This window comes from Ranitomeya variabilis, chromosome 3, assembly GCF_051348905.1.
Source record: "Ranitomeya variabilis isolate aRanVar5 chromosome 3, aRanVar5.hap1, whole genome shotgun sequence".
Lineage (NCBI taxonomy): Eukaryota > Metazoa > Chordata > Amphibia > Anura > Dendrobatidae > Ranitomeya > Ranitomeya variabilis.
In genome coordinates, this window is record NC_135234.1 from 255,787,951 (window position 1) to 255,814,949 (window position 26,999).

At 45.7% G+C, this 26,999-nt stretch overlaps 1 protein-coding gene across 1 annotated transcript in view; it reads right to left on the bottom strand.

Moving 5' to 3' along the window:
* The window catches only part of ELAPOR1 (endosome-lysosome associated apoptosis and autophagy regulator 1), a 383,078-nt gene that overhangs the window by 85,766 nt on the left and 270,313 nt on the right, over positions 1 to 26,999 (bottom strand). The window contains exons 15-17 of the mRNA XM_077295410.1: positions 24,400 to 24,573; positions 615 to 789; positions 431 to 527 (exon numbers count right to left, since the gene is read on the bottom strand). Coding sequence (XP_077151525.1) covers positions 431 to 527; positions 615 to 789; positions 24,400 to 24,573 — 446 coding nt within the window. The remainder of the gene's footprint in view (positions 1 to 430; positions 528 to 614; positions 790 to 24,399; positions 24,574 to 26,999) is intronic.

Sequence of the window (26,999 nt, forward strand, 5' to 3'; positions counted from 1 at the left end):
AAGAGACACTCATCAGTATTGAAATTGCAACACCAAGAAGGAAACGTTGTAGAATTATGGAAATCACAGGATCGATAGACATGTTACGGATTTGAAAAGGTTTCCTTTTTTTAATCATTTGCATATCATTAAACACGATCCTGTGACATATTATATATAATTTCACGACTTTTCTTTCTTAGTGTTGCAATTTTATCATTGATGAGTGATTAGGGCTAATGGACATCAGTGAGCGGCATGCACAGAGTCTACAGAACATCACCCACTCCTAGTCCCACTTTATGGTGCCTTTGTGTTTGACACATTATGCTTGAAATTCTTGCATTAATGGTCTACAGAATTCAGGAACATTCATAAATTAAAAAAGTGGTATGCTATTGGATTTTAAATCTTCATTTTTTTTATTTTATTTTTTTTAAACATTGTTTACCTGTAGTAGAATATGACGTCTTTGAGTTCTGCATGTTCTCCTGGAAATAAGTCCACGGGAGAAGTGATTTTTTCCAGCGTTGTTTCTGTTGTCACACCTGATTCAGATATAAGAACATCAGTAATAATGCAATATTGTAGCATAACAGAATATCTTTAAAATGTCCTTATTTCTGGAAACTCACCTATCATTTGATCACCAAGGACTATGGGCTGTGAAGACATAACATTGCTTTGACCAGCTGCGTTTGATGGTATAATAAGGGACTGGCAGACATAGGAATTTACAGAAGACCTTGGCTCATTTTCTAACCCTTGGGTGTCGGAAACATTCTGCGTACATGCTGCCAATTTTCTCCCCTGTAAAAATGAGTCAATAACTGTTAAAGAATACATTTATATTTTACCACTTTCAGAATTCTACAACAACATGTCTATAAAAGCAGCTAATCTCACACTACAAAGAGTGTTCCTATAGGAAAGAATTGATATGGAGGGAATTGCATGGGCATGGGGTCATGACTTTTTTTTACATGAGAGCTCTGATTTTAATATTCAGTTTTCACACATATAAAAGTGTTTTCACAGAATACCAAAGGAGACACATACTCCACATGGAGCCAGGCGTGGTATATCATCGCAACTGTGAGTGTTGACTCCCATGTATCTTTATGTGTGCTTACTAAGTGCCTGGTTGTATACGTCATGTAGTACACAGTATTCGGTCGCTAATTGTTATTTTACCCTGACTACTCTCAGCTGCCATGTAGTTAGATTGCCCAATGGGGGGTGTGATATGATGGTTCACACTTCCTATTTAAGAACGGCCCTAGCCTGCCCTCTTTCTGCAGGACAGCATAGACAGGGGGCAGGACTTTTTGTCCCTTTGTTATCAGCACATAATCTCCTTTTACAAGCAGGTCCCCTGATGACTTGAGCTTGGAAGAAACGCGTCGGGACTACTCAGGGAGAGTGCAGGGCACATGTTTACAGGGGTAGCTGTGGACTGCCCTTGTAAGGGCAGGAGCTTGGGGGTTAGTTTTATTGTAGCCCCATAGGGATTGACATAGGGATTGTCATCTCTTCATGAACCGGATATTAGTCTGACCAAAGAAAATCCGGTGCTCCGATGCCTGCCTTATGGAACTGGTGAGATCGTTCCTTTTTGTCAAATAGTACAATGAGCATATTTTACAGTGCATGCTGATTAAGGTTTATTGTTTCTATATGCGTTTGGTGCATGGGGTCAGTTGCTGTTTTATATGGTCATACAGCTTCTTGTGGAACCCCATCTCAGATTGATTCCGTATAGTCTGTCGGAAACTTTTAATCCTGTTTAGGGCCTGTCATCCCTCCAAGTCCATTATATATGGTGGTGACGTGGCCCCGTTATAAGTGTTTACTTGGGTGACTTTTTTATCTACTTTTTTACATTAAAAGTTATGTATTACTTTTTCCACTTTTTGCTTTTTTGTGATACTCGTTAGTGGGACTATCTGCAGGACTCATACTCCTTATGCAGATTCTGCTTTGTTAAGTATATATTATCTCAGGATATGGCTGGCTTTCTAACTGTGGGCCTAAATACAGAAAGTTGGTTATCGGAGGCCAGAGAGGTTTTTTCGGACCAGGCATTTGTTCAAAAAAGATATCTCCCTACATTTAATGTGGCCTTTAAAGAACTCCAACAAATTTATCGTGACCAAATCACCTCATGGTGGGAGGTGCAAAGCTTGGAGAGCTATTTAAAGGCAAAAATTGTTCCACGGGGGTTACGTATTAACTTGCCAGTGGGGAATCGTCATAAAAATCCTTCCTTTATAAATAAATGGGAGAAAGAGGCAATGGAGAGTTCTCTCCGTTTCATGCAGTTACTGCTCGAGGAGGAAAAAACATCTCTTGCCTCACTAAATGACAAACTTAGAGAACAGATAGAGATCACAAGGAAGTTCTCTACAGAGAGTGATTTTGCGTTGAAAGAGACTAAATTACAGACACACATTGAACGTTTTCAGTACCATCTGAAAGAGAGGAAACACCGCCAGTATTTGCGAGACATACAGGACTTTAAAGAGAATAAGGCCTACCTAGTGTTGACCCCTAGACCCACCCCCCCTGATAGGGATACTGAACTATCTTCCACAGATACGGACTTATCGGAGTCTGAGAATAGGAGTAAATCCCGTAGAGGCAAAAATCGGGGGAGAGGAAGAGGCCGAGGGGCACGGGGGCCCCTGGATTGATCAGAAAATACCTCAGGCGGTAGTTTTTTAGATCAAGTCTACAGCTTGAGAGACAGACCTCTTCCAACAAGGAAACAATAAGTAGGGAGTCCCATACGACCAATCCGCCTGGGAACCCCCCGGGGTCCTCTATAAAACAGGATATTCAAATTATTAATTTATCAGTTAGAGAGTTGGACTCTGATGAAATGTCGGTTCTAACGAAGGGACTTTCCTTTGTTCCTAATAGTGATTTTGATCTTTTCAGGGCAACTAAGGACCTAAATCTCTTCCTGCGTAAAATACGATGGAAAAAGTATTTTCACAAACAGGAGTCTCGCACCTGTGCCGAACTTGGTATTCCCATAGATATGCTGGCTGATGTTAGATTACTACATAGTATTGGGGAAACGGACCCTAACCTACAAGGGATGGGCCCGTTCACCCAACTTAAAAACAAAAGCCAGAAAATGCCACCTTCTACTGGGGACCTTTCGGCCATTGATATTTTTTCCAATTTGGTAACATCAGATCTGGTCTCGCTTTCCCAATCTCGTGTATCATGTAATTTTAATTGCTCCAGAGGAGAAATGGAGGCAATTAATCGTCTCGAACGCGATGATTCCATCACTATAAAACCCTCAGACAAGGGTGGCAATGTTGTCATCCTTGATACTGTCCATTACCAACAGTTGTGTGAATCCATACTAGCTGATAGAAAATCGTATGAGATCCTTACACATGATCCCAGTAGGGAGTACTGTGAGGAACTCCGTCTGATTCTGCAGGAGGGTTTGGAAAGTGGAGTAATTAATAAGACGGAATTTGATTTCATTCTCCCACAGCATCCTATTACAGCCACTTTTTACTGCCTCCCCAAGGTGCACAAGGGCCTTAACCCACTAAAAGGTAGGCCTATCGTGTCCGGGGTAGGCAGTCTCTGTCAAAATGCGGGCATTTATTTAGATCGCATACTGCGTTCGTTTGTGTCCTCACTACAATCTTTTGTCAAAGATACTCCTGATTTGCTCCGACGCCTCGAGGGTCTCACCATCGATTCGCAGTCCTATCTTGCAAGTATCGATGTTGAGGCCCTCTATTCATCTATACCTCATGACAAGGGTTTGGAGGCTGTCCAGTACTTTCTCCAAATGAGGGGATGTCAATTCCAGGAGCACAATCATTTTGTCTTGAAACTACTTCGGTTCTGTCTTACACATAATTCCTTTTTGTTTAACCGCAGGATCTACCACCAGCTGAGGGGGACGGCCATGGGTAGCCCCTGCGCCCCGGCCTATGCCAACATCTTCCTCGGCTGGTGGGAGGAGACTGTGGTTTGGAGGGATGAGCCTGATAATGGTGGTTTTTCTATGTATCGTGTCTCAGAGATCTGGACACGATACATAGATGATGTTTTTTTGATTTGGTCTGGCTCTATCAGTGACTTTGAGAACTTTGTTAAGAAGCTCAATCACAATGATATTGGGCTCTTTTTTACATCTGTGATTGAGCCTTCCTCATTACCCTTCTTGGATATTCTGATTACGAAGGGTAGTGATGGTAATCTGGTCACTTCTACGTACAAAAAACCTACGGCCACGAATGCTCTCCTTCATTGGAGTAGCCACCACCCTGAACATCTCAAGAGGGGGATCCCTAAGGGACAGTACCTTAGGATCCGGAGGAATTGCTCCGAGGAGGCAACTTTTGAACTCCAGGCCAAGGAGTTGAGGAATAATTTCCAAAAGAGAGGCTATCCCTCTAAAACCCTCACAAAGGCATATCAGGAAGCAAGAAGCAGGGACAGAACAAGTTTGTTGAATCCTACTGCTAGGACACAGGATCAGGATACGGTCCGTTTCATAACCACCTTTGACAATGGGGCTAATTACGTGAGACAGATCATTCAAAAACATTGGTCGGTCTTACGTATGGATCATGACATCTCACAGTACCTTAGTGACTCCCCTGCAATTACCTACAGAAAGTCCCGTTCTTTAAATGACAGATTAGTTCATAGTCATTTCACGAGCCCTGTAAGAGACACCTGGCTTAGGAGCGACGTTACGGGATGTTACAAGTGTGGGCACTGCACTATCTGTCGGTATATTGAAGTAGGAAAGATTTTTACAAGCAATGTTACGGGGAAGAGCTATACAGTTAAACAATTTATCAATTGTAGCACTAGAGGAGTTGTGTATAGGGCCTCCTGCTCTTGTGGCGCCGAATACATCGGGAAGACCATTAGGGAATTTAAGCGACGTGTTGGAGAACACATTGGTGATGTGGAGCATAAGAGAGACACGTCTATCTCTCGGCATATCAATCATATGCACGATGGCCAACTGAGCCATCTCAAATTTATGGCCATCGAGAAAGTAAACAAACCGATACGGGGGGGTGATTGGGATCGTGTGCTGTTGCAGCAGGAAGCCAAGTGGATTTTTTATTTAAACACTGTGAGTCCACATGGCCTCAACGATCAAATCAATTATAGTTGCTTTGTCTGAACGGCTCTTCGGCCTCCTTTTTGTAGCCCACTTTGTTGTTTTATGGTTTTGAAGTACCATCATGCCAAAATCCTTTATTATGTCATTCAATTATTGCTTATGGGATTCGCTATATTCACAATATGATATGCTACTCACCATAGCATTTTTCTAAGGGCTTTCTTTATATGGTTCGTATATCTTGGTTAGTTGGGGTTATTCATTTTGTTTCGTTAGTGAGCCACTTCATTACTGTGACCTTGGTCATTTATTTAGCATATACTGGCACCGTCCCAATATTAATTAAGTTCTTGGCAGCATGTATACATTTTGGGGTCTAATATGAATATACTCGGTTTTAATGCCGTTCTGCATATTTTCTTGCACTTTTTCATTACGGCACCTTTGGATCTACAACTATATAGTTTTGGTGTCATTTTTTCTGCATTTAATCCGTTTTTTTCATTATATTTTTACCCCCTGCTGTATAATTATTTGGGATATCATTTGTTTGAAACTACAAGTGTAGTCGCGGTGGGGATTTTACCGCACTACTTGTGTTTCATAGTGGTTGCCTGGTTACGATTACTTCCGGTTTCGGCACTGAACTCTATTGTCCCTGGCCCACTGGCTGCTTGTAGTACACACTTCTATATATGCAGTGTGACATGTCGCCCTCCCGGGACCGCTTTTATTTGTTTGTGTAAGGGATTTGGCCGTTGTAGTGTCCGTCTCCCTGCACAGCACGCTGTCCGGTTGCTAGGCAGCGACAACTTCCGGTTCTGAGGCGCCGTACCGGAAATGCATCCATTGTTATGGAGACACATATTCTACATGGAGCCAGGCGCTGTATGTGCCGTAATTGACCGTATTTTAGTGCACATTATTAGATTCTGGGACTGATATGTCTCCCTCATGGGATCGCTTCTATTTGTTTGTGTAAGGGATTTGGCTGATACAGTGACCATCCCCCTGCACAGCATGCTGTCCGGTTGCTAGGCAGCAACAACTTCCGGTTATATGGCGCTTTACTAGAAAAGCCTCCATTATTATGGAGATACATATTCCACATGGAGTCAGGCATTGTATATCGCCGTGACTGATTGCATTTTTAGTGCACATTGTTAAATGCTGGGTGTGACATGTCGCCTTCCCGGGAATACATCTTTTTTATTGTGTAAGGGATTTGATTGTCACAGTGAGTGTGACCCCACACAGCGTGCCGTCTGGTTGCTAGGTAGCGGCAACTTCCGGTTCTAGTGCGCAGGACCGGAAATGCCTCCATTGTCTTGGAGACACATACTCCACATGGAGCCAGGCGTGGTATATCATCGCAACTGTGAGTGTTGACTCCCATGTATCTTTATGTGTGCTTACTAAGTGCCTGGTTGTATACGTCATGTAGTACACAGTATTCAGTCGCTAATTGTTATTTTACCCTGACTACTCTCAGCTGCCATGTAGTTAGATTGCCCAATGGGGGGTGTGATATGATGGTTCACACTTCCTATTTAAGAACGGCCCTAGCCTGCCCTCTTTCTGCAGGACAGCATAGAGAGGGGGCAGGACTTTTTGTCCCTTTGTTATCAGCACATAATCTCCTTTTACAAGCAGGTCCCCTGATGACTTGAGCTTGGAAGAAACGCGTCGGGACTACTCAGGGAGAGTGCAGGGCACATGTTTACAGGGGTAGCTGTGGACTGCCCTTGTAAGGGCAGGAGCTTGGGGGTTAGTTTTATTGTAGCCCCATAGGGATTGACATAGGGATTGTCATCTCTTCATGAACCGGATATTAGTCTGACCAAAGAAAATCCGGTGCTCCGATGCCTGCCTTATGGAACTGGTGAGATCGTTCCTTTTTGTCAAATAGTACAATGAGCATATTTTACAGTGCATGCTGATTACTGTTTATTGTTTCTATATGCGTTTGGTGCATGGGGTCAGTGTTGTGAATTTGGATTTTGGGCTCCCCCGGTGGCCACTGGTGGAATTGAACTTGTGTCATCATCTTTCCTGTTCACCTGTTCTCATCAGATCTGGGTGTCGCTATATAATCTGGCTTCTCTGTTAGTTGCTTGCCGGTCAACAATGTTATCAGAAGCCTCTCTGTGCTTGTTCCTGCTCCCAGACATCTACTAGATAAGTTGGACTTTCGTCCATGTTTGTTTTTGCTTTTTGGTTCCAGTTCACAGCTGCAGTTTCGTTACTGTGTCTGGAAAGCTCTTGTTGATCAGGAATTGCCACTCTGGTATTATGAGTTAATGCCAGAGTCCTAAAGTAATTTCTGGATGGTGTTTTGTTAGGGTTTTCTGCTGACCATGAAAGTGTTCTTTCTGTCTTCTGCTATCTAGAAAGCGGACCTCAAATTTGCTAAAACTATTTTCCTGCTGTGTTTGTTATTTCATCTAAAATCACCGCCAATATATGTGGGGGGCCTCTGTCTCCTTTTTGGGCATTTCTCTAGAGGTGAGCCAGGTCTTATATTTCCCTCTGCTAGCATTATTTAGTTCTCCGGCCGGCGCTGGGCATATAGGGATAAAAAGTAGGACATGCTACCTGGCTACTTCTAGTTGTGCGGTAGGTTTAGTTCATGGTCAGTACAGTTCCCATCTTCCAAGAGCTTGTTCCTATATAGGCTTATGCTATGTTCTCTAGCCATGGAGATCATGACAGTTTGACCGGCCCACTAAAGGGTTAATTCCTTGGCTGAGAAAGGAGTGAAATAAGAAGTCTGCTGAGAGTTTTTTTTTTTTTTTTTTTTTTTTTGTGCTCTTAATTGGATCATTTGCCAGTCTGTCTATGCTGCAGTCTTTCTTTTTTTTCTCTCTCCTTCTAATCTTTGAATGGCTCTGTGTTCACCTGTTTATTATGGATCTTCAGAGTGTAACTGCAGGTTTGAATAATCTCACCACGAAAGTACAAAATTTGCAAGATTTTGTTGTTCATGCTCCGGTATCTGAACCGAGAATTCCTTTGCCGGAATTTTTCTCGGGGAATAGATCTGGTTTTCAGAATTTTAGAAATAATTGCAAGTTATTTTTGTCCCTGAAATCTCGTTCTGCCGGGGACCCTGCACAGCAGGTTCGGATTGTGATTTCTCTGCTCCGTGGCGACCCTCAAGACTGGGCTTTTTCATTGGCACCAGGGGATCCTGCGTTGCGCAGTGTAGATGCGTTTTTTCTGGCCTTGGGGTTGCTTTATGACGAACCTCATTTGGAACTTCAGGCAGAAAAAACTTTGATGTCCCTATCTCAGGGGCAAGATGAAGCTGAAATTTACTGCCAGAGATTCCGTAAATGGTCTGTGCTTACTCAGTGGAATGAGTGTGCCTTGGCGGCTACTTTCAGAGAGGGTCTCTCTGATGCCATTAAGGATGTTATGGTGGGGTTCCCTGTGCCTGCGGGTCTGAATGAGTCCATGACAATAGCTATTCAGATCGATAGGCGTCTGCGGGAGCGCAAACCAGTGCACCATCTGGCGGTGGCCACTGAGAAGACGCCAGAAAGTATGCAGTGTGATAGAATTCTGTCCAGAAGCGAGCGGCAGAATTTTAGACGGAAAAATGGGTTGTGTTTCTATTGTGGGGATTCTACTCATGTTATATCAGCATGCTCTAAGCGTACTAAAAAGCTTGATAAGTCTGTTTCCATTGGCACTTTACAGTCTAAGTTTATTTTGTCTGTGACCCTGATTTGCTCTTTGTCATCTATTACCACGGACGCCTATATCGACTCTGGCGCCGCTTTGAGTCTTATGGATTGGTCCTTTGCCAATCGTTGTGGGTATGATTTAGAGCCTTTGGAGACTCTTATTCCTCTGAAGGGGATTGACTCCACCCCATTGGCTAATAATAAACCACAATACTGGACACAAGTAACTATGCGTATTAATCCGGATCACCAGGAGATTATTCGTTTTCTGGTGCTGTATAATCTACATGATGATTTGGTGCTAGGATTGCCATGGCTGCAGTCTCACAACCCAGTCCTTGACTGGAGAGCTATGTCTGTGTTGAGCTGGGGATGTAAGGGGACTCATGGGGACGTACCTTTGGTTTCCATTTCATCATCTATCCCCTCTGAAATCCCTGAGTTCCTGTCTGATTATCGTGACGTCTTTGAAGAACCCAAGCTGGGTTCACTACCTCCGCACCGTGAGTGCGATTGTGCTATAGATTTAATTCCGGGTAGTAAATACCCAAAGGGTCGTTTATTTAATCTGTCTGTGCCTGAACATGCTGCTATGCGAGAATATATAAAGGAGTCCTTGGAAAAGGGACATATTCGTCCATCGTCATCTCCCTTAGGAGCCGGCTTTTTCTTTGTGTCAAAAAAAGACGGCTCTTTGAGACCATGTATTGATTATCGGCTTTTGAATAAAATCACGGTTAAATATCAATACCCATTGCCGTTGCTGACTGATTTGTTTGCTCGCATAAAGGGGGCCAAGTGGTTCTCTAAGATTGATCTCCGTGGGGCGTATAATTTGGTGCGGATCAGGCAGGGGGATGAGTGGAAAACCGCATTTAATACGCCCGAGGGCCATTTTGAGTATTTGGTGATGCCTTTTGGTCTTTCTAATGCCCCTTCAGTCTTCCAGTCCTTTATGCATGATATTTTCCGCGATTTTTTGGATAAATTTATGATAGTGTATCTGGATGATATTCTGATTTTTTCGGATGACTGGGACTCTCATGTCCAGCAAGTCAAGAGGGTTTTTCAGGTTTTGCGGTCTAATTCTCTGTGTGTCAAGGGTTCTAAGTGCGTTTTTGGGGTTCAGAGAATTTCCTTTTTGGGATATATTTTTTCTCCCTCTTCCATTGAGATGGATCCTGTCAAGGTTCAAGCTATTTGTGATTGGACGCAGCCCTCTTCTCTTAAAAGTCTTCAGAAATTTTTGGGCTTTGCCAACTTTTATCGTCGATTTATTGCTGGTTTTTCGGATGTCGTTAAGCCATTGACCGATTTGACTAGACAGGGTGCTGATGTTGCTAATTGGTCCCCTGATGCTGTGGAGGCTTTTCAGGAGCTTAAGCGCCGTTTTTCTTCTGCCCCTGTGTTGCGTCAGCCTGATGTGGCTCTTCCTTTTCAGGTTGAGGTCGACGCTTCTGAGATCGGAGCTGGGGCAGTGTTGTCGCAGAAAAGTTCTGACTGCTCCGTGATGAGGCCTTGTGCCTTCTTTTCCCGTAAATTTTCGCCCGCTGAGCGGAATTATGATGTTGGGAATCGGGAGCTTTTGGCCATGAAGTGGGCGTTTGAGGAGTGGCGCCATTGGCTTGAGGGGTCCAGACATCAGGTGGTGGTATTGACTGACCACAAAAATTTGATTTATCTTGAGACCGCCAGGCGCCTGAATCCTAGACAGGCGCGCTGGTCATTATTTTTTTCTCGGTTTAATTTTGTGGTGTCATACCTACCGGGTTCTAAGAATGTTAAGGCGGATGCCCTTTCTAGGAGTTTTGAGCCTGATTCACCCGGCAACTCTGAGCCCACAGGTATCCTTAAGGATGGAGTTATTTTGTCAGCCGTTTCTCCAGACCTGCGGCGGGCCTTGCAGGAGTTTCAGGCGGATAGACCGGATCGTTGTCCGCCTGATAGGCTGTTTGTTCCTGATGATTGGACCAGTAGAGTCATCTCTGAGGTGCATTCTTCTGCATTGGCAGGTCATCCTGGAATTTTTGGTACCAGGGATTTGGTGGCAAGATCCTTCTGGTGGCCTTCCCTGTCACGAGATGTGCGAGGCTTTGTGCAGTCTTGTGACGTTTGTGCTCGGGCCAAGCCTTGTTGTTCTCGGGCTAGTGGATTATTGTTGCCCTTGCCTATTCCTAAGAGGCCTTGGACGCACATCTCGATGGATTTTATTTCAGATCTGCCTGTTTCCCAGAAAATGTCTGTCATCTGGGTGGTGTGTGACCGTTTTTCTAAGATGGTCCATTTGGTTCCCCTGCCCAAATTGCCTTCTTCTTCCGAGTTGGTTCCCCTGTTTTTTCAAAATGTTGTTCGTTTGCATGGTATTCCTGAGAATATCGTTTCTGACAGAGGAACCCAATTTGTGTCTAGATTTTGGCGGGCATTCTGTGCTAGGATGGGCATAGATTTGTCTTTTTCGTCTGCTTTTCACCCTCAGACTAATGGCCAGACCGAGCGGACTAATCAGACCCTGGAGACATATCTGAGGTGTTTTGTGTCTGCTGACCAGGATGATTGGGTTGCTTTTTTGCCATTGGCGGAGTTCGCCCTCAATAATCGGGCCAGCTCTGCCACCTTGGTGTCCCCGTTTTTCTGTAATTCGGGGTTCCATCCTCGATTTTCCTCCGGTCAGGTGGAGTCCTCGGATTGTCCTGGAGTGGATGCGGTGGTGGAGAGATTGCATCATATTTGGGGGCAGGTGATGGACAATTTGAAGTTGTCCCAGGAGAAGACTCAGCTTTTTGCCAACCGTTACCGTCGTGTTGGTCCTCGGCTTTGTGTTGGAGATTTGGTGTGGTTGTCTTCTCGTTTTGTCCCTATGAGGGTCTCTTCTCCTAAGTTTAAGCCTCGGTTCATCGGTCCGTATAAAATATTGGAGATTCTTAACCCTGTTTCCTTCCGTTTAGACCTCCCTGCATCCTTTTCCATTCATAACGTTTTTCATCGGTCGTTATTGCGCAGGTATGAGGTACCTGTTGTGCCTTCCGTTGAGCCTCCTGCTCCGGTGTTGGTTGAGGGTGAGTTGGAGTACGTTGTGGAGAAAATCCTAGACTCCCGTGTTTCCAGACGGAGACTCCAGTATCTGGTCAAGTGGAAGGGATACGGCCAGGAGGATAATTCTTGGGTCACTGCATCTGATGTTCATGCCTCCGATCTGGTTCGTGCCTTTCATAGGGCCCATCCTGATCGCCCTGGTGGTTCTGGTGAGGGTTCGGTGCCCCCTCCTTGAGGGGGGGGTACTGTTGTGAATTTGGATTTTGGGCTCCCCCGGTGGCCACTGGTGGAATTGAACTTGTGTCATCATCTTTCCTGTTCACCTGTTCTCATCAGATCTGGGTGTCGCTATATAATCTGGCTTCTCTGTTAGTTGCTTGCCGGTCAACAATGTTATCAGAAGCCTCTCTGTGCTTGTTCCTGCTCCCAGACATCTACTAGATAAGTTGGACTTTCGTCCATGTTTGTTTTTGCTTTTTGGTTCCAGTTCACAGCTGCAGTTTCGTTACTGTGTCTGGAAAGCTCTTGTTGATCAGGAATTGCCACTCTGGTATTATGAGTTAATGCCAGAGTCCTAAAGTAATTTCTGGATGGTGTTTTGTTAGGGTTTTCTGCTGACCATGAAAGTGTTCTTTCTGTCTTCTGCTATCTAGAAAGCGGACCTCAAATTTGCTAAAACTATTTTCCTGCTGTGTTTGTTATTTCATCTAAAATCACCGCCAATATATGTGGGGGGCCTCTGTCTCCTTTTTGGGCATTTCTCTAGAGGTGAGCCAGGTCTTATATTTCCCTCTGCTAGCATTATTTAGTTCTCCGGCTGGCGCTGGGCATATAGGGATAAAAAGTAGGACATGCTACCTGGCTACTTCTAGTTGTGCGGTAGGTTTAGTTCATGGTCAGTACAGTTCCCATCTTCCAAGAGCTTGTTCCTATATAGGCTTATGCTATGTTCTCTAGCCATGGAGATCATGACAGGTCAGTTGCTGTTTTATATGGTCATACAGCTTCTTGTGGAACCCCATCTCAGATTGATTCCGTATAGTCTGTCGGAAACTTTTAATCCTGTTTAGGGCCTGTCATCCCTCCAAGTCCATTATATATGGTGGTGACGTGGCCCCGTTATAAGTGTTTACTTGGGTGACTTTTTTATCTACTTTTTTACATTAAAAGTTATGTATTACTTTTTCCACTTTTTGCTTTTTTGTGATACTCGTTAGTGGGACTATCTGCAGGACTCATACTCCTTATGCAGATTCTGCTTTGTTAAGTTCAGAATACCAAAGGCAATAGGCCCATGTTGTAGCTCTGACTTTATACGTAGGCACAGAAATCATGATGCATTGCATGTTTTATTGAAGGGCTAATTGTAGAATCTCATTTAATCGCCTATCCTCAGGATAATGCTCCCACTGTAATAAAAAGGAATCAACCAATGATGTGAGTCTTAAACTCTTGAGAGACAAGACATGTAAGTCTTCATGGTGGTCAGGGACAAATGGGGAAGGAAAACAGAATGACTACAATCCTAGAAGATGTCACCTGTAAATCACTGGACTTCCCACCATACCACTATATAGTTACTGTGTTGGTGTGCTATTGGACTTAGTACAGTTTTTGTATATACATATGTGGTCATTTTCAATCTTGTATGCAGCAGTTTTATTGATAATATTGGCCTTGGTGTATGAGATATGAGATTGTGTACTAAGTAGTGTACTAACTGCCGTATATATACAAAAAAACCTGTCCAGCACCTCCTAAGTGTGAATAGGTGCAAGCTGTAGTGACTGCAAAATTATGTATAAACTAGATGGAGGCCCGATGCTAATCGCATTGGGAGGGCAGTAATGTCACGATGGGGGGAGTCTTTGCAGCGTTGAGTATCTCTCCCCCTCATGTGGTGCCTTTGCTGCTTCTCTTTCATTGTCATTGGCATACTTTTTAGAAGGAGCCATGTTGGCATCGATATTAGCTTTTTAACCCCTTCCCGACCTTTGACGCCACGTAGGCGTCATGAAAGTCGGTGCCAATCCGACCCATGACGCCTATGTGGCGTCATGGAATGATCGCGTCCCTGCAGATCGGGTGAAAGGGTTAACTCCAATTTCACCCAATCTGAAGGGACAGGGGGAGTTGTACTTCAGCCCAGGGGGGGGGTGGCTTTGCCCCCACGTGGCTACGATCGCTCTGATTGGCTGTTGAAAGTGCAACAGCCAATCAGAGCAATTTGCAATATTTCACCTATGAAAATGGTGAAATATTGCAATCCAGCCATGGCCGATGCTGCAATAGCATCTGCCATGGCTGGAAATCATGTTCTGCCCCCCCCCACCGCCCCCGATATCCTCCCCAGTCCTCCGTTCTGTCCGGTACCCCCCTCCGTCCCCCTGTCTGCTCCTGTCCGCTCCCCCCGTCCTCCGATCCACCCCCCTGTGCTCCGATCCACCCCCTACCACCCCCTCATACTTACCGAGCCTCCCGAAGTCGGTCTGTCTTCTCCCTGGGTGCCGCCATCTTCCAAAATGGCGCGCGCATGCGCAGTGCGCCCGCCGAATCTGCCGGCCGGCAGATTCGTTACAAGTACATTTTGAGCACTGTGATAAACTTATCACAGTGATCAAAATAAAAAAATAGTAAATGACCCCCCCCCTTTATCATGTCACATCATGACATGTATATTATGTACATGTCACTTTCGGGTTAAAAAGCCTAGAATAATGGACAAACATGTCTCTCCTGGGCTGCAAGTCTACAATTTTAATGGACAAGAAGAATTGGTTGAGAACACCTATTTTGCAGTCAAACCAGCTAACCATATGGTGATAATGTTTGTTCCTTTTATATTGGTTATATTGATTATCATATTTAGAAAGTTATCTTATATCTTCAAATAATTCATAAAAAAAGTATGCGGCACTCACCATGGGAGCTTGAATGAAAAGTCTTTTATTTCATGACTTTCATATTAGATGGTAAGGTGCAGAGGGGTGCGGGGAGAGAAGAGAAAAGATGACGGCTGTTTTGCGTTAACGCGAAACAACCGACGTCCTGGGTTTTCCACCTCCATCCTCCAGTACTAGTCCAGCATCATGTTGAGCATTGATGTCAGCCATAAAGTCCTCAGGAACGAGACATGTGCATGACATCATGAGCAGCATCCTCGTGTGGCTCTCAGAGGTTTCAGGACACCTGCTGCAAGGAGCTGATAGGACAGATCATCCTCTCCAAGTACAACACTAAAACCTACTGTATAGACGAGATCGCCTGGAACATGACTACAGCGTCCACCTTCAAGAAGGCAGACAGAAGCGAGATCAACTTTGTGGACTACTATAAGAACCAATACAATGAACAAGCGAAAGACATGATCCAGCTGCTAATCGTGAACATCCCTTGGAGGCCCAAGCCGGGAGCCACAGACAGAGCCATCTTACTGGTGCCAGAGTTCTGTAACCAAACAGGTCTGACCGACAGAATGAGAAATGACTTCAACATCATGAAAGACCTGGCCGTTCACACCCGCTTACCACCAGAACAGAGGGAGCGGCAAGTTGGGAAGTTCAAGAACTACATACACAAGGATGACAGCGTTCAGAAAGAGCTACGTGACTGGGGGCTGAATTTCGATACCGAACTGCTACAGTTCGAAGGGAGAATCGCACCTCCGGAAATAAATCCTGCAAAAAGACAAATCTGGTGAATATAATCCACAGTTTGCTGATTGTTTGCGAGAGCTGAGGGGTCCCGTCCTGGTCAGCCCCCGAGATATGAATAATTGGCTTCTCTTTTACACTCAGAAATTAGGACAAGGAGAACGCCCGTCTGCACAACATGTTCAAGATCACACAGCAAATGCGCATCAAGATGAACCATGCGGTGTTGGTTGAAGTCCAGGACTTTTTTTTTGGGAGGGGGGGGCTGGTTGGTGAATTTTTGAAAAAGAAAAAAAAGTAGAACAAGGCTAGCAGACAGAACTATGCAACTTATGCCTGCGAAGCTACTATTTTTCCACCACAGATACACCAGGCCTCAGCGTGACATATCAGACTGTATACATTTTCTTTATTTTTTTTTTCTGTATAACAATAAAGACTGAGTACACCTAGGCTAGCAGACAGTGCAACGCAGTGTATGCCTGCGAACAGAAGATTTTGACACCACAGATACACCAGGCATGTGACGAGACTGTATAATTTTTATTAAAAAAAATGTTTTAAAACAATAAATACTGAGTAGACCAAAAGTAGAAGACAGAAGAATGCAACGTATGCCTGCAAAGCACGGATTTTGACGCCACTGATGCACCAGGCGTCAGCCAGAGATAACAGACTGATCAAAATGTGGCTTTTTTTGGCACACCAAAATTTTGTCCAAAAAGTTGGCTATGACACCCAAAAATAAAATGGAAGTACTAAAATGTTAAGCTATTTAGCGCAATGATATGCGTTGCGTGTGGCGTACAAGTCACAGTGATAAATATAACAACTGTAGCTAAATTTTGGGGGGCCAGCTAAAGTTTTTTAGGGCAGCAAAATGGTGTACAAAAATGTTGTAATACACTACAAAATTTTAGATAGTACCCCCAAAAATGGTCAGATTTTTAGGCCCACTCACATCTGATGCCTGGCCCCCCAAAAAATAGGTAAAAAATTATATTTTCACGCTCTTGTATTACAATGACCTGGCTGTAGTTTGCAGCATGACCAAGCAAATAAATGTCGAAAAAAGGGGTCTATGGATTGCTTTATAATAAAATGAGCAGGTATAATCTTAAAAATAAAAAATTGCCACGGATAACTGCAGCTAGGTATATATAAAATAAGCAGCAGAAGACAGTAATGGAGCCTTTTGATGTATGCAGGGAGATCTATAGACTCACATCCAGTGCCTGAAAGCCTTGCAGATATGTGGATATGTACACAGACTCCCCTGCCCAACTAGCACAATTAAAAACTAGGCCCAATGATAAGGAATGGGTCTACTAGACTTGCAACGCCCATACACGCAGTGCATGGGCTGACAAACATTTCCCCAAGGAGGATACATTTTTTAAAACTATACTATGGACATCATAGACACCCTTGCCAAAAATTGGACTGCCTATAGCAGCACAGAACACGTTAAGCGTGGTGATCTAGTGGTGAAGAATGAGGAGACATTGCTGAAGGCCTCATTAAAAAATAGGCCCAATGTAAAGGAGTGTGTCTCCTAGACTTGTAATGCCCATACAAGCAGTGCATGGGCTGACAAACATTTCCCCAAGGGGGATACATTTTTTAAAAATATACTATGGGCATCATAGACACCCTTGCCAAAAATAGGACTGCCTATAGCAGCACAGAACATGTTAAGCGTGGTTATCTAGTGGTGGAGAATGAGGAGACAAAGATAAATCATATTAAAATAAAATAAAAAAAAGGATGTGAATCCATCGACGAAAGTAAACAACAAAAGGGAGGGGCAAACACAGATTCATATATATGATGCCAGATTGTGTCCAACGAGATATGTTTGTCCCTAGCAACAGCTCAGAGACAGGGATATAAAAAATATAAATACTAGCATTTCAATATTTTCATATTGTAGAGGTATACACTAGGTCATAAAAGGACGGTGCAGAGATATTAAAACTGGAATACAGAAGAATAAATGGGAAAAATATAAGTACATCTCATTTTGATGACAGTTCCCCCTGGGGGAGTTTATTTTGGTTTCTAATTAGTATCGGGCATCAGAAAAACACCATTGCACAAAAATTGAGTGACTTTTGCATCACGGATATGTTCACCCTGGTGTTGTACTGGTTGTAGATGACGAGGATTATTATTATTATTATTATTATTATTATTATTATTATTTATTTATATAGCACCATTAATTCCATGGTGCTGTACATGTGAAAAGGGGTACATACAGGGTTATAGATATCGTTAACAGTAAACAAATTTACAGTGACAGACTGGAACAGAGGGGAGAGGACCCTGTCCTTGCGGACTTACATTCTTCAGGATAGTGGGGAAGAGACAGGAGGTTGGTGTGCTGCAGCACTGGTGGTGGTGAGGCGGCAGCTCGGGTGGTCGTGGCAGCAGCTCGGGTGGTCGTGGCGGCAGCTAGGGTTGTCGGTGACGTGGTGGCAGCTCGGGTGGTCAGTGACATGGCGGCAGCGCGGGTGGTCATTGCAGGCTGTAGGCTTTCCTGAATAGATGGGTTTTCAGGATCCGTCTGAAGGATCCGAGGGTGGTGGATAATCGGACGTTTTGAGGCGTGGAATTCCAGAGGATGGGTGATATTCAGGAGAAATCTTGGAGGCGGTTGTGTGAGGAATGAATAAGTGTGGAGGAGAGAAGGAGGTCTTGGGAGGATCGAAGATTACATGAGGGAAGATAGTGGGAGATTAGTTCAGAGCTATAGGGAGGGGACAGGTTGTGGATGGCTTTGTAGATCAGTGGTAGTAGTTTGAACTGGATTCGTTGGGGAATTGGGAGCCAGTGGAGAGATTTGCAGAGGGGTGAAGCAGGGGAGTAGCGAGGAGAGAGGTGGATTAGCCGAGCAGCAGAGTTGAGGACAGACTGGAGTGGTGCAAGGGAGTTAGTGGGGAGGCCACAGAGGAGGGTGTTCCAGTAATCGAGGCGGGAGATAATGAGGGCATGCACAAGAGTCTTAGTAGATTGCGGGCTGAGGAAGGGACGGATCCTGGCAATATTTTTGAGTTGGAGGTGACAGGAGGTGGCAAGGGTTTGGACATGCTGTTTGAAGGACAGGGCAGAATCGAGAGTTACCCCGAGGCAGCGAATTTCAGGATGAAGATAAGGAGGAGGCTAACACCAGACCAAATCAGGAACCATGTGTGGTTGGGAAGAGGTGTGCAGCGCCCCCACTGCCGCAGGGCCGAGGGGTACCCGGTACCGGGCCTCTGAGTCTCTGGCTCTGGGGTTGTCACGGTGGCTAGACCCGGTCCATGACCCTGCTGAGGGGCGTACAGTAATAGATGTGGATGATGGGGGTAGTGTAGTGCCGGTCGCAGTCAATAACGAGGACACCAGGTTGCAGTCTCTTTACCTCTTTACTGAAGGTCTCAAAGTCCTCAATCCGGAATACGGTTAACCAGGCTGCGCAAGTCCGGCCGGTCCGATGGCACCTCCAGAGTTCCCTTTGCAGGTGGAAATCTGTGCCTTCCTTCTAGCGCTATGTGTTGTGGTCCTCCCCTGCTGAGCTTACGGGATAGTCCCCACAACTGTTGTGTCTGTTTCTCGTGTTCCCTCACAACTCGATTAGATGATCTTCTGCTAATCTTCCTTCCCTCCCAGGTGTTATGGTTGGGACGCACCCGTATGACGGGTAGGCTCGGAGCTCTTCCGGGACCCTAGAGTCGCCCCTCTCCACAGGTTGCCCCCTATGTCTGCGTAGGTGATTTAAGTGAGACAGCCCGCCTGTGACTGACTGTCCTGCCGTTGGTTTGAAGTATGGCTTAGAGCTCTGTACCTCCTCGGCGTTCCGGCTGCCGGTTGTTTACGCCTCAGTAGGATGTTGCCTCGATCTTACAGCACGACTCCTACTGGTATTCTCCTTCTTGCTTTGATCTCGTTTCTCACTCAGCACAATAAATCTCGCTTCTTGTCCTTTCTTAGGGCACCGCCGCTATGAAGTGCAGGCGCGGTCCCGTAGCTTTCTCTCTGATTGCCAGGCCTCTGTCAGGATCCCACCCCTGACAGGGACCCTACCGAATCTTCCCCTGCAACACCCTCTGCCACAAGGTGTTGCCTGGTTCCAACCCAGTCAGCGTACTCTCCTAACTTCCTGCCTGACCCCCAGTTTTACCAGTATGTGAGGAGTGGCCTAATGAATAGTACCCTTAGCTCCCCCTGGAGGCCCGACTGTGAAATGTATTGGTGTATGTGATACCTGGTCAGATGAACTCCTTCAGTGCCATCAAACGTACCATAGCCCCCCTTAGCGGCGGAGCCACAGTACTGCAACGACCAGGACTCTGGGGCGCTGCAGGTGCATCACAATACACTTTCACAAAAAAGACAATGCATTACAGGTTATGTTTTGCGGTTTTCACTTGGTGGTGTACAGAAATCTTGCCCAATCCAGCCCTTGTTCATTTTTATAAGAGTCAGCCTGTCAGCATTTTCAGTTGACAGGCGGATGCGCTTATCTGTTATAATTCCACCATCGGCACTAAACACCACCACACACCACAACACACAAGCGCTAGAAGGTAGGCACAGATTTCCACCTGCAAAGGGAACTCTGGAGGTGCCATCGGACCGGCCGGACTCAGGTAGCCCGGTTGACCGTATTCCGGACTGAGGATCCTGAGGCCTTCAGTAAAGAGGTAAAGAGACTGCAACCTGGTGTCCTCGTTATTCACCGCGACCTGCACCGCACCATAACATCATCACATTCTCAACTTTCACTGGACGCCCCTCAGCAGGGTCACGGACCGGGCCTAGCACCGTGACAACCCCAGGACTGAGACACAGAGGCCCGGTACCGGGTGCCCCTCGGCCCTGCGGCAGTGGGGGCGCTCCACCAGCGTTCTCACATGGGAATTTTCTAAGTAATTCCATCACAAGGGCCCTCTGGTACTTCAACATTTTAGTACACCTCTCTGACTCTGGCAGAAGAGATTGAAAGTTCTCCTTGTAGCATAGGTCTAGAAGTGTCACCAACCAGTAATGAGCGTCACAAAAAAATTTTAAAATGCGAGGGTCACGTGAAACGCAGCGCAACATAAAGTCAGACATGCATGCCAGACTGCTAACAGGCAAGAATTCTGTGTCCTCACCAACAGGAACACTGACCATGCTGTTCTCCTCCTCCTCCCTGTCCTCAGGCCATCCCCACTGAACAGACAGTATGACAGCTGTGCATGAAATACCGTCTATAGCGCATGAAAGTAGCTCCTGTTCTTCCTCCTCCTCATTGCCTACCAATCCACATTGGGAAGACATGAGGCTGAGCTGAGTGTAATCTCCCTGTATGGTTCCTTGATCCATGTCCTCGTGCTCTGCCTGCAATGCATCCTCTTTAATTGTGAGCAGAGAGGTTTTTAGAATGCTGAGAAGCGGGATAGTGATGCTAATTATGGCCTCATCACCGCTCACCTTCTTGGTGCAGTCCTCAAAGTTTTGTAGGATGGTACATATGTCTGACATCCATGTCCACTCCAGAGGTCTTATGTGTGGAGTCTGAGCTGAATATCGACAGCCTTGTTGAAGTTGGTAGTCAACAACTGCCCTCTTCTGCTCACAAATCCTTTCCAACATATGCAGTGTAGAGTTCCAACGTTGGGGACGTCACACACCAGTCGGTGAGCCGGAAGCTGCAAACGCTGCTGAAATACGGCAAGGGCGGATGAAATTGTAGCAGATTTTCTAAAATGGGCAGACAGACTGTGTACTTTCACTAGCAGATCTGGCAGCTCTGGGTAGCTTTTCAGAAAATGTTGAACCACGAGGTTAAGGTATGTGCTCACCTTGCCTCAGAGCTGCCACCAGGTTCTGGCCATTGTCACACACAACCATGCCTGGCTGTAGGTTCAGCGGTGTAATCCAAATCTCTGACTGCTCTTTCAGCGCTGTCCACAACTCTTCTACATTTTTTGGTTTGTCACCTATGCAGATTAGCTTCAGCACAGCCAGTTGCCACTTGGCTGAGGCAGTGCTGCAGTGCTTCCAGCTTCTGACTGATGTGTTGATTTCAGAGAAGGAGGCTGAAGAGGAGGAGGAAGTGCAGGAGCTGTAGACTGTGGGGGCAACCCTGATTGACCTAGGGACCGCAATCCTCGGCGTGGGGAGGATGTGTTCCATCCCAAGGTCCAACTGGGTCCCGGCTTCCACTATATTAACCCAGTGTGCCATCAGTGAGATGTACCGTCCCTGCCCACAAGCACTTGTCCACGTGTCCGTGGTTAGGTGGACTTTCCCAGTAACAGCATTGTTGTGGGATGAGTAATGTTGTGGGACACATGTTGGTGTAATACCAGTACGGCACACCGGGAGAAATGGTGGCGACTGGGGACCGAGTACCTTGGGACGGCCGCCGCCATCAGGTTGCGGAAAGCTTCTGTCTCAACGAGCCTAAAAGGCAACATTTCGAGTGCAAGCAGAAGAGAAATGTTAGAATTTAGTACTGTGGCATGTGGGGTGTTGTCTGGATAATTCCGCTTGCATTCCAAAGACTAGGCTAAAGACAAATGAAGGCTGTACTGGGACAAGGACGTGGATGGGTTTGAATATGGTGCTGCTTGAATGTAAGCAACAACAGGTGCATCTTCACATGCACGGTGGACCTGGGATTGGCTTCTACGTAAAACAGTGGAAGAAGCAGTGGTGTCACCTGCAGACAGTGTTCCTGGAGCCTGAGGTTCGGCCCACAAAGTCGGGTGCTTTGCTGCCATGTGCCTGTTTATGCTGGTGGTGGTCAGGCTGGTAATTTTGCTACCCCTGGTGATGCGGGCATGGCAGGTGCTGCAAATGGCCTGTTTGGGGTTATCGGCAGAGTCTTTAAAAAAATAACCATACTCGGGAAGATCTAACAGTTGGAATGGCAACTTCCCTCATGTTGGTGTTACAGGGAATGAATGCACGCCTTCTGTCTGTGGCCACCACACTGCTTCTTCCTGCCTGTTGGGGTGATATGCCTCCATCCCCATGTGTGCTGCTGTCCTCGCTCTGCATGTCCTCCTGCCAGGTTGGGTCAGTCACCATGTCATCCACCACCTCGTCTTCCACATCTGCAGCCTGCTCCTCCTCCTGACTTTCTGGCAATTGTGTCTCATCATCGTCCACCTCTTGTGATCCTTTCCCACCATTGCCTTCGTGTGACCGTGTCTGGTCACAGCTTTGGGCAACGCTACATGCGATCTCATCTGGCCCCACTTCAAGTTGACCGGACAAGAGATCGGAATCTTGAAAGGGACACTGAAGACCTGTTCAGTTTTCCAAGTGTGGGATCAGTTGTCTCAGGACATTCTGCATGGTGGGAGGAAGGAGGATCAGGGTGAGGAATATCCGGTCCACACTCATGGCTACTCAGCCTTGACCATGTGGAACAGAAAAAACAACCGCACTCAGAGTATAGGTTTTCAAAATGCGTAATAAGAGTCAGATATTTTTTTGAGTCACCACAGAAGTAGAAAAAAGTGTCAAGGTAGGTAACATTTCGACCCCGTAATGGGTCTTAATCAAACCTCACTTTAAAGAAGATAGGAGTAGAAAAAAAGATGAGCCATTGTAGGGTTTAGGGGCTCACAAGCAGAGCTATATGGCAGTATTTGAATTCATCTGGAAAGGCACAGAAAGGGACATTGGTCCTGGTGAAAGCTGCGGGTCCAGTCTGGTGGGGGTCTGCTCCTATCATCTTAAAAGTGAGGTTTGATAAAGACCCATTACAGGGTTGAAACGTTACTTTTTTCTACTTCTGTGGTGACTCAAATAAATATCTGACTCTTGTTACGCATTTTGAAAACCTATACTCCCCTGCCTACCTAGCGCTGCAATCTCTGGACCCCCGAATTATCCCTAAAAAGGACTGTTGGTTTCTCAGCAGTTTCGACTGAACAGTGACAGACCTACACTAACTATAAGGCCGGGATCACACATACGCGATATACGGCCAAGTCTCGCAGGTGAAAACCCAGCTCTGGCGCCGGCACTCCGGAGCGGAGCGTGCAGCCGCACAGCAATACATGGAGCGGCACGCTCTGCTCTGGAGTGCCGGCGCCAGAGCTGGGTTTTCACCTGCGAGACTCGGCCGTATCTCGCATATGTGTGATCCTGGCCTTAAAAGGATGATTCTGACCCTATCTCAGCAGCAGCTCTCCCTACACTCGCTAAGTCCGGAGCAGAATGCGGCGAGCAGGGCAGTGCCAGGTCTCTTACACACCTGATGATGCTGTGCGGCCAGCCAATCACTGTAATACAACAACAAAGATGGCTGTGGCATTACAGTACATGGCTGACAATCCCTGCATTGTCAATGGTCCTCTAAAGAGTGCTAGATTTGCAGGGTGGAGACCCGAGCTCCCACCGAATAATCCCAGAAATACCGAGTACACCGAGCATAGTGATACTCGGGTGAGTACCGAGTAGTGTCAAGCACGTTCACTCATCACTATCAATAACATCTCGACATAGTACCCAATTTACTCAGCACTGAAAACATAAAAGGGATTTTATGTAATATGCAAAATGCTACACAGCAGAGCAGTAAAGCTTAATAAACGAATACTTTCTTGCCTTCCATTCATCTTGTACCATCTGCTGCTCTTTGCTGGTACATTTACATGGGTTGCAGACGTGACCGTGCATATTGTATACCCCATGTCCGCTGCCATTCACTGGACTATGAGGTGTGATGTCTGCGGCCAATGCCAGCAGGAATGACGTGCCCAAGCAAGTACGGTTTTACTGCTATTGACTAATGTGTTCTGCATTATACGTATTTTAAAAATCATATGATGCATAAGCAATGCGATACAATTCTAAAAATATAGGTTATAGGTTTACTGTACAGGACTTAAAAACAGATTATTCTAATTATACATTTATAGGCAAAGTAACAAACCTGGTGTCCACAAAGGCTGAGACTGAACTGATGATAAAATTTCACCCCTCTGCTTGTGAAGCTGGGATTTCCAGTAAATGTTGTTGTGTTCTGAAGTAATGAAAAATCATATTGCAGTTCCCTTCTCCCCTCTGATATTGTAACGTGGCAATCATTATAACATAAGGAATGAGCCTAGAACAAATTATTAGGAGAGAAAAGTCAGGGATCCACAAAACTTGTGATAAGCACATGATTACTGCAGTATGAAAAAACTGCTTAAACATTAATTATACAGTGGGTACGGAAAGTATTCATACCCCTTTATAGTCTTTCACTCCGTTTCATTGCAGCCATTTGGTAAATTCAAAAAAGTTAATTTTATTCACATTAATGTACACTCCGCACCCCATCCTGACTGAAAAAAACAGAAATGTAGTAATTTTTGCAATTTAATAGAAAAGAAAAACAAATATCACATGGTCTTAAGTATTCAGACATTTTGCTCAGACATTCATATTTAAGTCACATGCTGTCCATTTCCTTGTGATCCTCCTTGAGATGGTTCTACTCCTTCAATGGAGGCCACCTGTGTTTAATTAAACTGATAGGACTTGATTTGGAAAGGCACACACCTGACTATACAAGACCTCACAGCTCACAGTGCATGTCAGACCAAATGAGAATCCTGATGTCAAAGGAACTGGCCAATGAGCTCAGAGACAGAATTGTTAGATCTGGCCAAGGTTACAACAGAATTTCTGCAGTACTCAAGATTCCCAAGAGCACAGTGGCCTCCATAATCCTTAAATGGAAGAAGTTTAGGACCACCAGAAGCCTTCCTAGACCTGGCCGTCCAGCTAAACTGAGCAATCGTGGGAGAAGAGCCTTGTTGAGAGAGGCAAAGAAGAACCTCAAGATCACTGTGGCTGAGCTCCAAAGATGCAGTAGGGAGATGGGAGAAAGTTCCACAAAGTCAACTATCACTGCAGCCCTCCACCAGTTGGGCCTTATTGCAGAGTGGCCCAACGGAAGCCTCTCCTCAGTGGAAGACATGAAAGCCTGCATAGAGTTTGCTAAAAACACATGAAAGACTCCCAGTCTATGAGAAATAAGATTCTCTAGCCTGATGAGAAGATAGACCTTTTTGGTGATAATTCTAAGCGGTATTTGTGGAGAAAACCAGGCACTGCCCATCACCTGCCCAATACAATCCCAATAGTGAAACATGGTGGTAGCAGCATCATGCTATGTGGGGTGTTTTTCAGCTCCAGGAACAGGACAACTGGTTGTCATTGAAGGAAACGTGAATGTGGCCAAATACAGAGATATCCTGGATGAAAACCTCTTCCAGAGTGTTCTGGACCTCAGACTTGGCTGAAGGTTCGCCTTTCAACAAGACAATGACCCTAAAGCGCACAGCTAAAATAACAAAGGACTGGCTTCAGAAGAACTTTGTGACCATTCTTGACTGACCCAGCCAGAGCCCTGACAAACAGTTGAGCATCTCTGGAAAGACCTGAAAATGGCTGTCCACCAAAGTTCACCATCCATCCTGACAGAACTGGAGAGCATCTGCAAGGAAGAATGGCAGAGGATCACCAAATCCAGGTGTGAAAAACTTGTTGCATCATTCCCAAGAAGACTCATGGCTGTACTAGCTCAAAAGGGTGCTTCTACTCAATACTGAGCAAAGGGTCTGAATTCTTATTACCATGTGATATTTCAGTTTTTCTTATTTAATAAATTAGCAAAAATTACAACATTTGTGTTGTTTTTTTTCAGTCAAGATGGGGTGCAGAGTGTACATTAAAGAGAATCTGTCACCCCATTTTAGGCCTATAAGCTAAGGGTACCGTCTCACAAAACGATTTACCAACGATCACGACCAGCGATACGACCTGGCCGTGATCGTTGGTAAGTCGTTGTGTGATCACTGGGGAGCTGTCACACAGACAGCTCTCCAGCGACCAACGATGCCAAGGTCCCCGGGTAACCAGGGTAAACATCGGGTTACTAAGCGCAGGGCCGCGCTTAGTAACCCGATGTTTACCCTGGTTACCGTCGTAAATGTAAAAAAAACCAAACAGTACATACTCACATTCCGGTGTCCGTCAGGTCCCTTGCCGTCTGCTTCCCGCACTGACTGACTCCCGGCCGTAAAGTGAAAGCAGATCACAGCGGTGACGTCACCGCTGTGCTCTGCTTTCACTTTACGGCCGGGAGTCAGTCAGTACGGGAAGCAGACGGCAAGGGACCTGACTGACACCGGAATGTGAGTATGTACTGTTTTTTTTTTTTTTACATTTACGACGGTAACCAGGGTAAACATCGGGTTACTAAGTGCGGCCCTGCGCTTAGTAACCCGATGTTTACCCTGGTTACAAGCGAACGCATCGTTGGATCGGTGTCACACACACCGATCCAACGATGACAGCGGGAGATCCAGCGACGAAAGAAAGTTCCAAACGATCTGCTACGACGTACGATTCTCAGCAGGGTCCCTGATCGCTGCTGCGTGTCAGACACAGCGATATCGTATGGATATCGCTGGAACGTCACGGATCGTACCGTCGTAGCGACAAAAGTGCCACTGTGAGACGGTACCCTAAGGCCATCGC